The sequence below is a fragment of the Equus caballus genome, chromosome 22, assembly GCF_041296265.1.
Source record: "Equus caballus isolate H_3958 breed thoroughbred chromosome 22, TB-T2T, whole genome shotgun sequence".
Lineage (NCBI taxonomy): Eukaryota > Metazoa > Chordata > Mammalia > Perissodactyla > Equidae > Equus > Equus caballus.
The window spans coordinates 9,777,601-9,794,639 of NC_091705.1; the positions used below are offsets into that span (position 1 = coordinate 9,777,601).

Below are 17,039 nucleotides of genomic sequence, written 5' to 3' on the forward strand. Positions count from 1 at the left end.
ATTTATTTCTGCTGTAATCTTTATTATTTCCCTTCTTCTGCTAACTTTGGGCGTAGTTAGTTCTTTCTAGTTTCCTGAGGTGTAAAGTTAGGTTGTTAATTTAAGATCTTTCTTTATCTTTGATGTATGCATTTATCACTAAAAAATTCCCTCTTCAATCTGCTTTTGCTGCATCCTTTAGGTTTTGGTATGTTGTGTTTCCATTTTCATTTGTCTCAAGATAGTATTTCATTTCTTTTTTGTTTTCTTCTTTGATCCATTGCTTATTCATGAGTGTGTTGTTTAATGTCGATGTATTTGTGAAATTTCCAGTTTTCCTCCTATTATTGATCTCTAGTCTCATTCCATTGTGATCAGGAAAGATTTGATATAATTTCTGTCTTCTTGAATTTTTTGGGACTTGTTTCATGGCCTAACTTATGATCGATCTTAGAAAATGTTTTGCGTGTGCTTCAGAAGAACGTGTATTCTGCTACTATTGGATGGAATATTCCTTATATGTCCTCTAAGTTCATTTTGTCTATAGTATTCAAATATCCTTGGGCTTCACACAGTCTTAGGCCAATCTCTATTCACCTCCTTTGTTTTCTTTGAATGGCATGAGGGATGGAGCCACCATCTCTTACCATTAGTCACTTCCCCAATAGGTTCTTTCTTACCTCACCCCAGTGCAGAATGCAAAACAGTTTCAATACTTTTACCCTCTTTTTCTGATTCTTTAAGTAAGCACACAGTTTCCTGAGGATGACTGCCACTGGAAACAAGAAAGTACATTGGAATATAAAAGGTCAAGAGCTGTTTATTCATCATGGAAGATCCACTGGGCACTGAACTTCTGTCTTGCAAAGGAAGCTGAATGGAGATTATGATGGGCATGTAGAAGGAAGTGCGATGAAGGATGAGGAAGTGACCAAGATAACCCCAGCTGGAAGACAGCCTAGTAGGAAAATAATTAGGGGAACCCCCATCTTCCCACTTGCCTAGTTGCTATTAGCAGTTCTGAGGCTGTGCCCCATCTAAGATATGAAGTGGTGTGAGAGAACAAAGGTATGAAGTGGAAGGAGTCAGTAGTGAAAGGGAGGGGAGCAAAGAACATTAAACGGAAAGAACTGGAAAACAAAGGATATTCCTAGACACAGACTGGTCTGCATATCCCAGCTAAGCCTCTAGTCAAACTCCTTCTCCCTAGGAATGGCTGCCCTTCCATGAGATTTTCAGCTCACTTGGTTCAGCTTCTTGGCAGTTATGTCTCTTCTTGTTGCTCTTCTCTGTCATCATCTCCCCATGCTCACCATATTTTCTACTACTTACCTCCCCCCATGGCTGGACAGGTGGTTTGAAATGAGGTCTGTTGTGAGAGAAGCTAGACTAGGATACCTCCTAGTTTGCACATGCATGTACGTATATACACACACACAAACATATACACTACTCTTAGGGTCCAATATGCCTTCAACATGTGCAGAGATCTAAAAAAAGTATTTCAAGTCAAGTATTTTTACATTTTCCAGATCCCCTGATGCATAGTCCTGTTTTATCCTAGCAATGAGGCGTACTTTCATTGTTTTATGAAGGATGAAAAAAGCTGATGAGTCCTCATTTCCTTCTATATACAACATGGGAAAACAGTAACTCTGTGCACTTCTCTTTCTTTTTCACTATGGATGAGGGGATGAAATATTTGCAAAATTTAAAAAAAATTGAGAGGCAATAATTTAGGATGCTAACCTTTCCCCATAGCACTGCCAGCAGATCTTTCCACCTTGCTAAGGGATTCAGAATTTGCGGAAGCTTGGAGCCCCTGAGCTGCTGGTGATCATTTTCACAGGTTCCTGTAATTATATGCAAGGGTTGACATTTGTAAGGTTGGTCGAATGCCTGGATTTTAAACTGAGGCATTGGCAGTGTTCCAGAGGCACCATAAACCACAGGATGGGCACCTTCCTGTGGGTTAATTTTACAAGAAGATTTATTAGAAGAGGCCATAAAATTACTTAACAGGTAGTAATATAAGGCTTTTGTTTAAATAAATACATTACAATATATTTATACTTCAGATTATAATGTGAGATTTCAACTAAAAAAATAATTCCTCACTTGCACCGGCTATGCCCTGGGACCCCAAGGATACAGATGCATCAAACTTTGCCTTTGATGGGGACTTTGATGATAAAGTGGAAAAAGCACTGATGTGATGCAAAGAGAAATGGATGTGCAGGTACTTTCTATAGTAACTCAGTCTTCACCAGTTGCTGATGGTGAACCCAATGGCCTAGGTTGAGGTGATCCCCATAAAAAGGATTTGGCTAGAAGAATAAACTTGGCTAGAAGAAGATGCAGGGGTGGAAGTAGGGACCTAGACTAAGTATGGGAGTCAGGGCCCTTATTAGGATAAGTCTTTGGGACTCAGTTCTGGAAGAGCCTCAGCTCAACTGCTTCTTTTCTCCTAATAGCAGAAGGTACATATTAATATTATTCCCACCTAACATACGAGGAAGCTTGGAACTGTGGTTTAAAGAAGTTAGTGAGTGGACCATCCTGGACTGTAATCTCATATCCTGCCGATTCCCAAACCCTTACCAGATCATCTGATCTCAGTTCTCACATGAACTAGTTGGTTGTGCCTAGGCAAGTCACTCAACAACTCTTGGTCTCATTTTCCCCAGCCAGAAAAATAAGGAGCTAAGACAAGTACAATATCCCAAATGACTCCCAGCCCAAGGGCCTATGATCTTAGAAATGAAAAAAAGGGCCAAACTTTCTGGATATTTTTGGCAACAAGGAGCAAGAATTGGGCTTTTTCTCTCTTCAAGCCAAGTGGCAGGGTAACTGTTATCTACTCTCCAAAGTTTCCTCAGAGAGAAGCTTAGAAAGCTGTCTTACGGAACTACGATTTGGTTTTCTCCATAAGAATATGCTGTCTTACAACACGGAACTTCACTTTCGAGACCACAAATAACTATAATTACTTTGTCTCTCTTATCACTGAAAGCTTTTATTCATATACAGACAAAACAAAATGTTTTCATTCTTAGGACTTAGATAAACTGTAGTGAACTTGGAATTGCTGAATCAAATTGACTTTATTTTTTAAACAATAGGCTACAGCGATTATAACTAAGAGCGATACAGAAAACATGGCATGATGTTACAAACAGGCTTCATTTCCAGATGGCTGAACTCACAGGGCTTAACCACAGGACCAAGAGGTGGCTGAGAGGCAAAGACTGGCTTTCAGAGAAGCAGCAGAAACAATCCAACAGAAAGCGAGATGGCTCTCATGATAAAGGACTGTTGACTGGTGTCATTCAGAGTCTAAGTAAAGCCTCTTTCAAATAATAAATTACTTGTTCAACAGTGCAGACATTCTTCTAGAATCTAGGTGATAGGAGGGAATACAACACTCAAAGCTCTTACCTTCAAGGAACTCAGGTTCCAGGAAGAGAGTAATAACAATAACAATGGTAGCAAAAATAAAACTACTATTAACAGTAATAGCAATAATAACTGTTAAATATTTAACTTCATGATCTGAAACCACAGAAAGAACTTTAACGTATTATCTAATTTAATCTTACAACAACCCCATGTTATAGGCATTGAGGTTACTGAGGCCTAGAGAGAGCAACTTGCCTAAGGACACACAACTAATGAGAGACAGACTCAGAATGTGAACCTAGATTGATGGGACCCTGAAACCCGTGCCCACAGTCACATTGATACGTGCCTTCTTTCTCCATTATTCCTTGGTACTCTAAGAGAACTCTAATGCAGTGATACTCAAGACTGATCACACAGGTGGTACAGACCACGCTACAAGAAACCTACATCACTACCCACGTGAGCAGCTCACCAGAATCAAAAAGTAAAAGTAGCCTTTGAAGAGGCTTGAGAGAAATTGGGTGGCCAAAGAATGGAAATGTGGATTAATTCAGGATGATTAAAAATTAACTCCAGAAAACCACTCTATCACAGTTATAATCTATATACTTAGATGTATAATTATACTTAAATTAACTGCATATGAGCATTATTCATAATAGCCAAAGAGTAGAAACAACTCAAATATCCATCAACTGATGAATGGATAAACAAAATGTGGTATATCCATACAATGGAATGTTAATAAAATGGAATACATTACTGATATATGCTCCAACATGCATGAACTTTGAAAATATTATGCTAAGTGAAACAGGCTAGTCACAAAAGACCACATACTTTATGATTCCATTTACATGAAATAGCCAGAACAGGCAAATCTATACAGACCAAGAATAGATTACTATTTTCCTAAAGCTGGGGAAGTGGGGCTGAGGAGTGACAGTTGACATAGGCTTTCTTTTGGGAGTAATTAACATTTTCTAAAATTAGATTATGATAATGCTCACACAGCTCTGTGTATCTGCTAAAGTCATTTTAAAAGGAAGGATTTTATATTATGTAAGTTATATTTTAATAAAAATGCTTAAAAATTAACTGCATATAAAAGATTGGGCTCTGTTATTATTAACAGATTCCTGTGTTATCCTCTTAAAATCTAAGTGAAATCATTCCTCTCAGTAAGTAAAAAAATTGAAACGAGGGTGTGATAGATCTCAGTGATTTCTGAATCCAGAGTCTGGTCTTCAGTCTAGACAGAGCAGGTCAACAGCCTTCCCTACCACTGGACAGCTACCTATTTTATTGATTGATTGATTGACTTAAGACTATTTCTTTAGAGCAGTTTTAGGTTTACAACAAAATTGAGAGGAAGGTAGAGAGATTTCTCATATACCGCTGCCCCCACACTTTCACAGCCTCCCCCGTTATCAACATCCCCCACGAGAGTGGTACATTTATTACAAAGGAGGAACTTCCACTGGCATGTCTTAATCACTTAAAGTCCATAGTTTACTTTAGGGTTCACTTGGTATGTTGTACAGTCTGTGGGTTTGGACAAAAGCGTAATGACATATATCCATCATTACAATATCATGCAGAGTATTTTCACTGCCCTAAAAAGTCCTCTGTCCTCTGCTTATTCATCTCTCCTCCACCCCAAATCCTGGCAAAAACTGCTCCTTTCATTGTCTCTATAGTTTTGCCTTTTCCAGAATGACATGTAGTTGGAATTATACAATATGTAGCCTTTTAAGACTGGCTTCTGTCACTTAGTAATATGCATTTAAAATTCTTCCATGTCTTTTCATGGCCGATAGCTCAATTCTTTTTAGCACTGAATAATATTTCATTGTCTGGATGTACCACACTTTATTTATCTATTCACCTACTGAAAGATGTCTTGGTTAGTTCCAAATTTTGGCAATTATGAACAAAGCTCCTATAAACATCTATGTGCAGGTTTTTGTGTGGACATAAATTTTCAACTCCTTTCATGAATACCAAAGAATGCAATTGCTGGATCATATGGTAAGGTTATGTTTAGTTTATAAGAAACTGCCAAACTCTCTTCCAATGTGGCTGTAAGATTTTGCATTCCCATCAGCAGTGAATGAGAGATCCTGTTGCTCTACATCCTTGCCAGCATTTGGCATTGTCAGAGTTCTGGACTTTGGCCATTCTAATAAATGTGCAGTGGTATTTCATTGTTGTTTTAGTTTGCAATTCCCTGATGACATATGACGTGGACTATCTTTTGATATGCTTATTTGCCATCTGTGTATCTTCTCTTGTGAGGTGTCTGTTAAGGTTTTTGACCTAATTGTTCATTTGTTTGTTTATTTTCTTATTGTTGAGTTTTAAGAATTCTTTATACATTTTGGATAACAGTTTATCAGAACGATGTCTCTTTTGGAGATATTTTCTCCCAGTCTGTGGCTTATCTTCTAATTCTCTTGGCATTGTCATTCATAAAGCATAAGTTTTCAATTTTAATGAAGTCCAACTTATCGATTATTTATTTCATGGATCATGTCTTTGTTGTAGTATCTAAAAAGACATCACCGTACCCAAGATCCTCTACATATCCAAGGTTATCTAGGTTTTCATCTACATTATCTTCCAGGAGTTTTATAGTCTTGCATTTTACATTAAAGTCTATGATACATTTTGAGTTAATTTTTGTGAAATGTGTAAGGTCTGTGTCCAGATTCATTTTTTTGCATGTGGATGTCCTGTTGTTCCAACATCATTTGTTGATGAGACTATCTTTGCTCCATTGCATTTCTTTTGTTCCTTTATCAAAGATCAGTTGACTACATTTATGTGGGTCTATTTCTAGGCTCTTTCTTCTACCCCATTGATCATTCTGTCGATTTTTTTGCCAATACCGTACTATCTTGATTACCGTGGCTTTATAGTAATTGTGGAGGTCAGGCACTGTCAGTCCTCCAATTTTGTTTTTTTCCTTCAATATTGTGTTGGGCTATTTTAGGTCTTTTAACTCTCCATATAAACTTTAGAATCAGTTTGTCAATATCCATAAAATAACTTTCTGGGATTTAAATTGGGATTACATTGAATCTATAGATCTGACTTCTTGACAATAATGAGTCTTCCCATTCATGAAAATGGGATATATCTCCAATTATTTATTTATATAAATTGGAATTTTTATATTAAACTTTATCCCGAAACCTTGTTATCATTGTTTATTAGTTCTAAGAAGGTTTTTTCTGTCAATTCTCTTGGGTTTCTACAAAGATGATCATGTTGTTTCTAAATAAAGGCAGTTTTATGTCTTCCTTCCCAATCTGTATACCTTTTATTTCCTCTTCTTGCCATATTGTGTTAGCAAGGACTTCCAGTATGATGTTGAAAAGGAGTGGTAAGAGACGATATCCTTGCCTTGTACCTGATCTTAGTGGGAAATTGTTGAGTTTCTCACCATTAAGTATGACATTAGCTGTTGGTTTTTTTGTAGATGGTCTTTACCAAGTTGAGAAAGTTCTCCTCTAGTGTTAGTTTACTGAAAGTTTTATCATGAATGAGTGCTGGATTTTGTCAAATGCTTTTTATACATTTATTGATAATCTTGTGATTTTTCTTCCATAGTCTATTGATGTGATGGATTACCTTAATTGATTTTCAAATGTTTAATCAGCCTTACATACCTGAGATAAATCCCACTGGTCATGGTATATAATTTTTTATACTCTTCTTGGATTTGATTTGCTAATATTTTGTTGAGGATCTATTTATTTTGTAGTTAATTAAATAAATGTTTATTAAGACTTACTTTGCATCTGGCTTGGTGCTAGGTGGACAGAGCTTGGAACCCAGTTTTATAAGCTAAGTTCCAATAGGATGGAAGTCTTGAGTAAAGGGAAAATAAGTTTTATGAAAAATGTAGCTGCTTAGAGGCTGGCCCAGTTGCATAGTGGTTAGGTTCATGTGCTCCGCTTTGGTAGCCCAGGGTTCACAGGTTCGGATCCTGTAATCACGGACCTACACACCACTCATCAAGTCATTCTGTGGCAGCATCCCACATACAAAATAGAGGAAGATTGGCACAGATGTTAGCTCAGCAACAATCTTCCTCAAGCAAAAAAATGAAGATTAGCAGAAGATGTTGGCTCAGGGTCAGTCTTCCTGACCACCTCCCCCCCAAAAATAGTGGCTGATTAGTAAGAAGATCTGGGAGCATTTAGGTGAACCTAGATTAATTTGAAACATTTAGAAATGAATTCAGGTCTACAAATTATAGAGAGGTAATTTCATGTTGATTTTGTGAATTTCAATTCAATTTTTAGTTACATGTGGGGAACTCTCCTTGTTGACTATGGCTGAAAAGAGAGACAAGGTATAAATAAACTATTTTATTCAGTTCTAAAGATTCTAAGGAGAGTTCCTTTCACTATCCAGGAGTTTTAGATTCATATTCATATTATCATTCATTCTCTCTCTCCCTCTCCTTCTCTCCCTCTCTCAATATCTCTCAGTAATATTTCCACTCTTCTATGATTAGACTCTTGCCTAAACTCACATTTCCCTAGGGATCCTTAGCACACAGGATGTTGATCTGCATCTGCTTGGGATCTCTTATATGTTTATAGATGGATGTAGCATCAGGGGCGCAAAGTGTTACAGAAGCAAATTGCAGTTGATTCCTCCAAGGGTTGCTATGGAAATGGGCCAGAATGAAGAATGTAATAAATGATACAATTATTTCCTCATTTTCAATATATTGATCTTAGTTCCACTATGTCTGCAAATTTTGCAAGAAGTATAGTACAAAAAAAATGTAAATGCAACTGAGGTGAGAACTAAATGTCTAAATATACTGGCTGACAGCTAAAGATGGGTCATTTTTCTGATGTCTTAAGAAATCTATACCTTCAATTTGTTAGAGTTCAGGATTATGAAGACATTTTAATAAAGTAGATACTATCAAAATCACCATATATTCTTACAAAATACGGACCATGATGATTTAAAAACATTTACTGATTGTGGGTAAATGGCACTGCCTCAAATTAAAGTACCTATAAGTGAACTGTTTGATTTAATTTGCCTTTCTTTTCCCCTTGAGCAATGATCTCTAGAAGTCCATCATAATTCAATGCCCTCTTTTTTCCACATAACAGAATTGTAGTCAGACACATGAATTCTAAGCTAGGATAAATTTCCAATCTCCTTGCAGTTACGTAGGTCATAAGACCAATTTCTCCCCAATGGAAGGTAGATGGAAGTGACAAGTGCTACTTTGAGTCCAGGGACCATAAGATAAGATGTGTTCCCATCATATGTGTTTCTTTTGCTGGAACCAGGGCAGGTAAGTATATAAGAACAACGTGTTAAGGAAGGCAGAGCAACTGCTTGGCACCAGGGTAGATTCATGGCTCTTTGAATGACAGAGTGGAACAAATCCTCCCACAAATAGGATGCTCACTCTGGAACTGTTAGCACAGAGAGAAATATACATCTATATTCACTAAGCCACTCTATTTTAGAGTCTCTTTGTTACAGCAGTTTAGCTTTACCCTAACTAATATAGTCTCTTTCAAATGCACTTCAAGATGCATTTTAAAAATAGAATCATTGACTAAAAAGGATTTGACATGAAAATCATTGTCCTAAACAGCTAAACATACTTGACTTCTCTAAAGAAACTGTCAGAATTATTTTTGAAGTCCTTTCTAAAGAGAGCTGAGCTATGTTTATTTAAACTTGCCCTTTAGAATCAAGTATGTATAAGGAACAAGAAAAAGAAATGTCACTCAAGACTAGATGAGAAAAATGAGCAAGAGTATGGAAACTATTTCAGTGATCGAACTGAAAGTGTGGTCATTTCTTAGACACCCCCAAACAGTTCTTTAGGGAGAGTATCTTAATAGTGCTCCTATTTTCAACATGGCTGAAAGATATTCCCAGAGTTACTACCAAATGGATAGGTTCTATAATTTACTGAAGCGGTTTTCCTATTTCGTTAAAAGGCTTTCTGTTTTAATACTTCTATAAGAAAAGCCATTTTTTAAGGCAGCATAGCAATAAGTGGCAGCCTCTGAGAAAGAGGTGGGTTGGAATTCACTTGTGCCCTCTAGGCCTAAGCCAAATTTTTACCTTGACACAATTGCAAGGAGGTGGACCTCAGAAACAGTAATAAAAATTGCAGCCTTTGTTACTTTTTGAAACACTTAATCTTTTAATTAAGTCCTCAAATTGTTCAGTTTGGACAGCGCACCAGGCAGAAAGACACTGGTTATTCGCTGCATCCTCAGGACCAGGAAGCTAAGTTTCCAGGATTTTCATTTCTTTTGGCAGATGCCCTGGAGGAACCCTGCCTGCAGGTCTCACTGTCATTTTTATGTAAGCTGAACTAGCGTATTTTGTTGCTGGGCACTTAAGACTATTTTCCAGAGCAAAGGCGGTACCTTTGATTTCATAGTTTGATGTCTTCTTATTAAAGACCCGTGTAGCTTAGAAAAAGGAAGAGAGGAGTTTATACTACATTTTGTGGGATGAATGCATAAATGTGGACATATGTAAGTGTATTTGCTATAAATGTCTATCCAAATGGTAAGCACTCAGAGGGTTATAAACAATTTAATAGCTAGAATTTGGTTGTCTGTAAGGCTCTTTCTCCAGTGCTTCATAATGATGAGCTCGTAAAATAATATTCAAATATTATATAATTGAGGTGGGTTTGGCCCCAGCACTGCATTTTCCCAAAGGGAAGTAAGTTACACTGATTCTAATGTTACTTTGCTTTGAGGGCTGGCAATTAACTCAAGGATTGCCAAGAACAATCAGGCCTCCTATAGTGGGAATAACATGGCCAGACAAAAAACACAGGATGTCAGAGAAGAGAATTTATGACAGAAAAAAAGAGTCATCGTTAGACCACCTGAAAGGAAGTTTTCAAAGCAAATGGAAATATCAAAGGGAAGAGAAGAAAGCAAGAGGGAGGGGGAGAGCTGTCAGGGGAATGAAAGGGAGGGGCACACATTTTTGTCAATTTTGCTCTGGTTTCCAAATGTATTACATAAGATAACTCTTCCAGCAAGCCCAGAATTGCACAGCAATGCTTGTCACACCCTCTGAAATCTGTCAGCGTTTAAAGCTGATGGAGGGCATGCCCTTAGCATTGCTGTTGGAGAATGCCCTGGTTTCTTTCCAAGTCACGTCTGTGAATTTAGACAGATGTAGTGATAAAAATATTTGCCAGGTAGATATAAGATTAATGAAACATCGCGTTGGTCTCCTTTTTACCAGTTAGAAGTAGAAGAGCGAGCTTGAATGCAAATGAGGAATTCATTTAGAAAGTTGTGTCCTGGCAGCATTTCACAGAGACCAGCTGATTTGATAGAAATAGGCCTTCTGTGTTCATAACAGAAATATAATGACCAAATATGGAAGCTGCGTTAGCTAAATTATGCTGTACTTAAATTTTTTCTGCAAATTTCCAGCCAATAACTCAATATCTGAAATTCCTTCCTCTCTAAAATATACCACCTCATACCTGGAAAGCAATATTCGAATTTTTTCTTCTTCTCCTGAGAGAATATTTTCCCAGTTACTCAAAGCATACTCCCTTCCACCTGGACTTCACTTCTGTTAACTATATTGACTCCCATAAAATGGACTAAAATTACTTTTGCTCTTCACTTCTCAGCAAAAATTCCATTGCTATGCATCATGTCTAGCCTCTTTTGTTAAACTTATTAGCACCAGAGTGTCCAAGTTGGACTCAAAGGGCAGAAGGCACGCACGAGATCTGAAATGTCCATCAGGAAAGTTTAGATCGGTCCCTCTGAGACTGGTTTAGCAGCCAATTCAAATCTTTAACAGGAATCTGGGAGTTCAGAGCCCCTGTAAGCCTCATCTGGATCTATTTTTCCAAAAGTAACACAGGCCTTTCTTTGGTATTTTAACAAATGTGGCTTTTCATCCTGAGTGTAAGCAGGCGATCTGGTGCCCCGTGGAACCATCCTGGAAACATTATGTTGGAGCTGCAACAGCGGTCGCTGAAAGAATGGAAAAGTCTGGTTCCTCTTCCAGCGGAACTTCAAAGCAGGCAGGGCCTGCTCCCATCCTGTGTCTTCCTTAAATTGGGTTGAGTTTCACAGTGGATATTTTTCAGTATGTGTCTTGCAAAAAGGTGCAGTTTTAGGTTTTGCGGCCATCAGGGCTTGTTCCCCAAAGGCTGAGGAATGGGGAGAGGCTGAAAGAGGAATTAGCTTCTGCTGTGGTCCCGAGCACCCCCAAAGGACTGGTGTGCACCAGATCCTCCAGACACGCTCTGAGTGTGATGATGATGCCTGAGTTTCCATGAAATGGGAATGCTTACTGTTGAAATTAACTTGGTATGAGATCATCCTGGCAATTAAATAACCAAACTCCTACAAAAGATGGGTCCACCGTAGCCAAATTTTCTTCTAGTAGAACTAGACTTACAGGAGGTTTGTGGACCATAAATCCAAAAGTCAAGGTAAATCTAAAGCAAACAAGTATCTGAGAAATTCCAGCAGGTGGGGAGGGGGGCTGGGACTAAGGCTTGTTGGGAGAAGTTAGGATAGGGCCTCACGGCCGACGTGTACCTCTCTGACTGACCGTTACCCTGTGGGCCATAATAAAAAGCAAAGGGGCTTTTTCTTAAGTGGAGTTTAGTGTTGTATTCAGCTTAGTTCTCTAACTGAACAAGTTTTTGAGTTTTCATTTTACTTGGTCAAGGTGGACACTGCCATGCCTACAAATACCATTTCCAGATTAAGAACGCTTTTTTTTTTTTTTTTTAAGGTTGGCACCTGAGCTAACAACTGTTGCCAATTTTTTTTTTTTTTTCTGCTTTACCTCCCCAAACCACCCCCTGTACACAGTTGTATATCTTAGTTGCAGGTCCTTCTAGTTGTGGGATGTAAGAATGCTTTTTAGAAGCATATTTGTTTTTCCTAAAATAGAGATGTTTGCCCATTAAGAAAATATCAACTGTGTAGCTTTCTCTACCTGTTATTTTGCCAGTCAACAATTCTGTTTTTTGTATCTTCAGTTAGGCAAGAACTTGAGTTACAATCATTATCATTGTTATCAAACAGCAAATATTTGCTGAGCCTCCTCTAGACACAATGCTAAGCCCTGAGTGTGCATAGAATATGCACAAGTGAATCCCTGCTCATTAAAGAATTCCAGACAGGCTATAAGCACAAGTTATATCAGCAGAAATCTATGGCACAATATAAGGGGGCATTGCTAATTCTCCAGATTACAAAAGCAGAAAGATTTCAAAAGATGTAATGACTACTAAAAGTTGGCATATTAAAAGAAGACTTCTCAGAGATCAAGATTCAACCTGCATAAGTGTATGTGGTGTATTTTTGTTTGGGAATCAGGAGAGAGAGCAGTGGTAGCGATGCTGTGTGTGAGTTTGGTGCACATGTGTATGTGTGTGTGTGTGTATGGTATAAGGAAGGGACAGAGAATTGGACCTGGCAAGGTATATAACATGCTTTGAGATTCATCATCTTATTTGTGGGTAACAGAATATGTGTCCATGATGAGTGCATGTCAAGAAATTTCTCAAACTATATTCTGGAGAAAATACTACTCCTGAGAAAGGTTGAGAAAATAACAATCTCTATGGTCACATAATTTTAGGAAACGCTGCAAACTAAATTCCCCGTTTAAAGCTACAAAGGCAAAGAGACATAATTTCTTGGCACACTGATACACATACTCAAGAAGATATTTTTCCCCCCTCTTGACAAATTTTGAAAGCACTGGTTTATAGGAGATACATACAATGCCTATTGTGCAGTCTAGAAAGAGTGAACACTAACCTGCAAGTAATGGAATATGATCAAAGGCTCCTGAGCAGATGGGAAACAGGCACCAAGTGGTATCTCAGAAAAATTAATCTAGTAAAGTTTAGAATATGGAATAAGAAGGGAAAGGACTAGAACCAGGTGACTGTTCTGAATATTCGCTCTAAATCCATTCTAGAATGATTTACAAAGTGTTGGGAGTTTTGTTTGCAAGCTTTTTAATATTTTCTTTTCAGCCATGAACTTCTTTAAATAAAGTATTATTTGATATCTTAGAAAATAAACATAAAAGTAAAACTGATCTAGATGATGGAGGAGGCAGAGCAGACTTCTGAAGAAGAGCAAGAAAACAAGTGACCCATAATATTTAGGTACTAGGAGAGAATCAAGCACCGACCAGAAAGCCATAACTTCACAAGGGACATAAGAAATAATTTTCAGGTTGCAAAATGCTAAATGGTCCATAAACTAAAAAGGACTGGAGTAATCTAATAGTTACTAAAACAGGATCTTATGGAGATAAAAATAAACCTAGGCCTCAAGGTAGCCAAAGGCAATATGGCATTTGACTTTGTGCGTATCATTCTCACTTTTAAATTTACTCAAAAAATAGAGAGGAAGAGAGATGAGTAACCAGGACTTGAAAACTATATATGTACTTTGTTTGTCTGTTTGTTTTAAGATTATGCCTGAGCTAACATCTGCCACCAATCCTTCCCCTTTTTGCTAAGGAAGATTAGCCCTGAGCCAGCATCTCTGCCCATCTTTTTCTATTTTCTATGTAGGACACCTGCCACAGCATGTCTTGATAAGTGGTACGTGGGTCTGCCTGGGATCTGAACCGCAAACCTCAGGCCACCAAAGGGGAGCGTGTGAAGGTAACCGCTATACCACTAGGCCGGCCCCAACACTTGAAAACTACATTCTTCCAGCTGGTATTGTGGAAATTGTCCAAGCTTGCCTGGTGGCAGCCCTCCAAGCCAGTGACTGTGACTCTCTATCAATGCCCTACTCAACAGTCTTCAATCTTTCTCCCCATCCAACACAATGAAGTACAGAACCAATTCCCTTATTTTGAGCCATGTTACTCTCTCTAAGGAGAAATCCCAGTCCTTCAGGGATGAGAATTAACCAAGAGTCACCTTAGGTTTGATTTTGTTCTTCCTATCCTCTCCTGAGCCTCTAATTTTAGTGTCCCTCCTCATCTTCCTTTATTGTTCTATTTTCTTTTCCTGCCACTTTCCTTCCTTTTGGTGTATCATGTTAAATTCACCCTCTGAAATTCTTTGCATGTTCCCATAAGATTCTCAGAGACAAAACAGACATTAACAATATGACAAGGTAATAAACATGGGAAATGATGTGTATAGTACTGCTTTAAGCAGCTGGAGTTTTGTTTGTTTGTTTTTTGTGAGGGAAAATCAAGATTGTCATGACACAACATTCTCAAAATGAGAATCATTTTGCAATGGAGTCTGATTTGACTCTAGACAAAGTGAAGTGAAGCTCTGGTCTCTTGACCAGGTAAAACTTAGCATGTAATACTTCCTTTAAGCAGATATTTAAGAGCTCTAACTGACCATCTATGAGGGAGAAAGAGCAGTCATGATGGGGATAACGGTGAAGTTTAGCCCTCTCTAGCCCAGTGTTCACAGAGTTTCCACAAAGCCAGGCTATAGTGGAATCCAGAGAGAAAAAAAACAAAACATATTTGAAATTTTTAAATAGTGTGACTAAATCTTTCCCCATTTAATTTAAATCAGGCCTACATTTTCCATTTTATTCTCACCAAAACCTTCAACAGAAATATCAGATTAAGAAGAAATCAGTCTTCTACCTTTGACATCAAACTAGATATCCCTCCCCTATAGTAATAAACTTAAGCCCTTTCTCTACATTTGTACATATTTTATTTTTCAGGTAAGAGTCTCCACGTGAGAAGTTTGAGCTCAGAAATGTCATAATCTGTTTTGCTTTAACAGAAACCCCTAAAATGATAAGTAATCTCCATTTTACCTTAAGATTGTAAAACAGATTTATTAATGGCTTGAGGAAAAAAAAATCATAGGGAAATTTCATTGTAGGTGGAAAGATATTTAGAGAGCTTTAGGCTGGTGAAAACATGTGATTATAAAAATATTTTCCTTCCATCTGTAAGTGAAGCAGTCACTACTTAAAACACACCATCAATACCAGAAAAAATATTTACAGCTTATTAAAATCATCTGCTTTCATTAACAGTCACTTCTTTGGATTTTTTAAAAATTTAAATATACAAATATATGCATGTATGTGCATTTTAATGTTTCTATTATTGTGTAATTCACAACTAAATAATGATAATGCTAGGCTTTATACACATTATGATTCATCTAAGGGAAAAATCTGACTTTACTAAAGAAAATATTATTAGAGGTCAAATTCTACTAAAGCAAAAATTTTTGTTTAACAAAAGACATTAAACCACAGTGCAGCTAATCATTTCACATGGTACCCGACAAAATTCAAGAACAAAAAGAACATCCAAATAGCCTCTTGAGATTCCTCGATGATGATTTGACCTGCATTTTGAGTCTCTTTAAATCACAGCAAACTATATTCATTAGAGAACTTCTTACTTTTCCCGTTAACCTCGCCTTTACCAACAAAATAAAGAAATACAAACATTATCAAAAGCTAGATCACTTACCATAAATGCCTGTTGAGATGCAGGGAAATGCCTGTGAATAAACCACAAAAATAACAGTAAGTTTTAAAGAAACATCTCTGCCCCACTTCAACATCATCTATTTCAACATCTATTTTCCTTGACAATGTGATGGCCTCTATTCAAATGCTCTGAAACTCCACTCAGTTGGAGTAGGAAACATTGTGGAAATGGGCATGTTTGATTAACTGAAAATTTTTCCTTAACAGCAATCATACCAGCTTGCAAGTGCCAACTGTTAAATTTTCTGGAATCTTGTGAACTGATAGTTAAACATAGTTATTATTAAGAAATTAAATCACATAAACCTGGAAGGAAATAAGTTACATTTAAAACAAAGACTCAGAAATCATCTCATCATCTCCTAATTAGTTTTCCACGTTTTACTATTACCTCTGTTCTTGAGATTATTTATGTCTATCTTATGTGTATGATGGAAATTCTGTCTAATGGTGTGCTGCTGAGCATCTCGTCCTAGCTCCATGTCAAGTGACACCATGTTGGTGGCTTAAAACCTAAAACTATCAATCAACATTCATGCTGGACTATGCTTGTGGGTTAATTGAAACCAGAGGTTGGCCATGGATACAAAATTTTGATAAAATTTAACAAAAGTATTCTGTGAGAATCAATTGGTTATATAGGATTTATAATAAAGGATATTGTATATTTTATTCTTACATTTAAGTTGTGTGCTACACATTCTTTTTATTAGTAAAATTTAAAAATAAACTTATATACATGTGTATTTCTGTCTTTTTTTAGAGTCAGTTTTTAAACATTTACCAGCACATCACCACTTATACTATAAGCTATGGACTGAATGTTTTGTCCTCCCGAACTTTTATGTTGAAACTCTAATGTGATATTTGGGGTGGGGGCTGGGAGTTAATTAGATCATGAAGGTGGAGCCCCCATGAAGAAACTAGTGTTCTTAAGAGAAAGAGCGCTAGCACTCTGCTCTCTGCCACATGAGGGTACAATGAGAAGATGGCCACCTGCAAACCAGGAAGTGGGCCCTCACCAAACACCAGATCTGCTGGCACGTTGATCTTGGACTTTCCAGCCTCCAGAACTGTGAGAAATAAATGTCCGTTGTTTGAGGTACCCAGTCTATGGCAATTTGTTAC

At 37.5% G+C, this 17,039-nt stretch overlaps 1 protein-coding gene across 8 annotated transcripts in view; it reads right to left on the reverse strand.

Annotated features, from left to right (window-relative positions):
• MACROD2 (mono-ADP ribosylhydrolase 2) overlaps nt 1-17,039 on the reverse strand; it is a 1,873,143-nt gene that overhangs the window by 563,344 nt on the left and 1,292,760 nt on the right. For all 8 annotated transcript variants that reach the window (XM_070247518.1, XM_023625930.2, XM_070247520.1 and 5 more), the window contains exon 7: nt 15,892-15,922. In XM_070247518.1, coding sequence (XP_070103619.1) covers nt 15,892-15,922 — 31 coding nt within the window. The remainder of the gene's footprint in view (nt 1-15,891; nt 15,923-17,039) is intronic.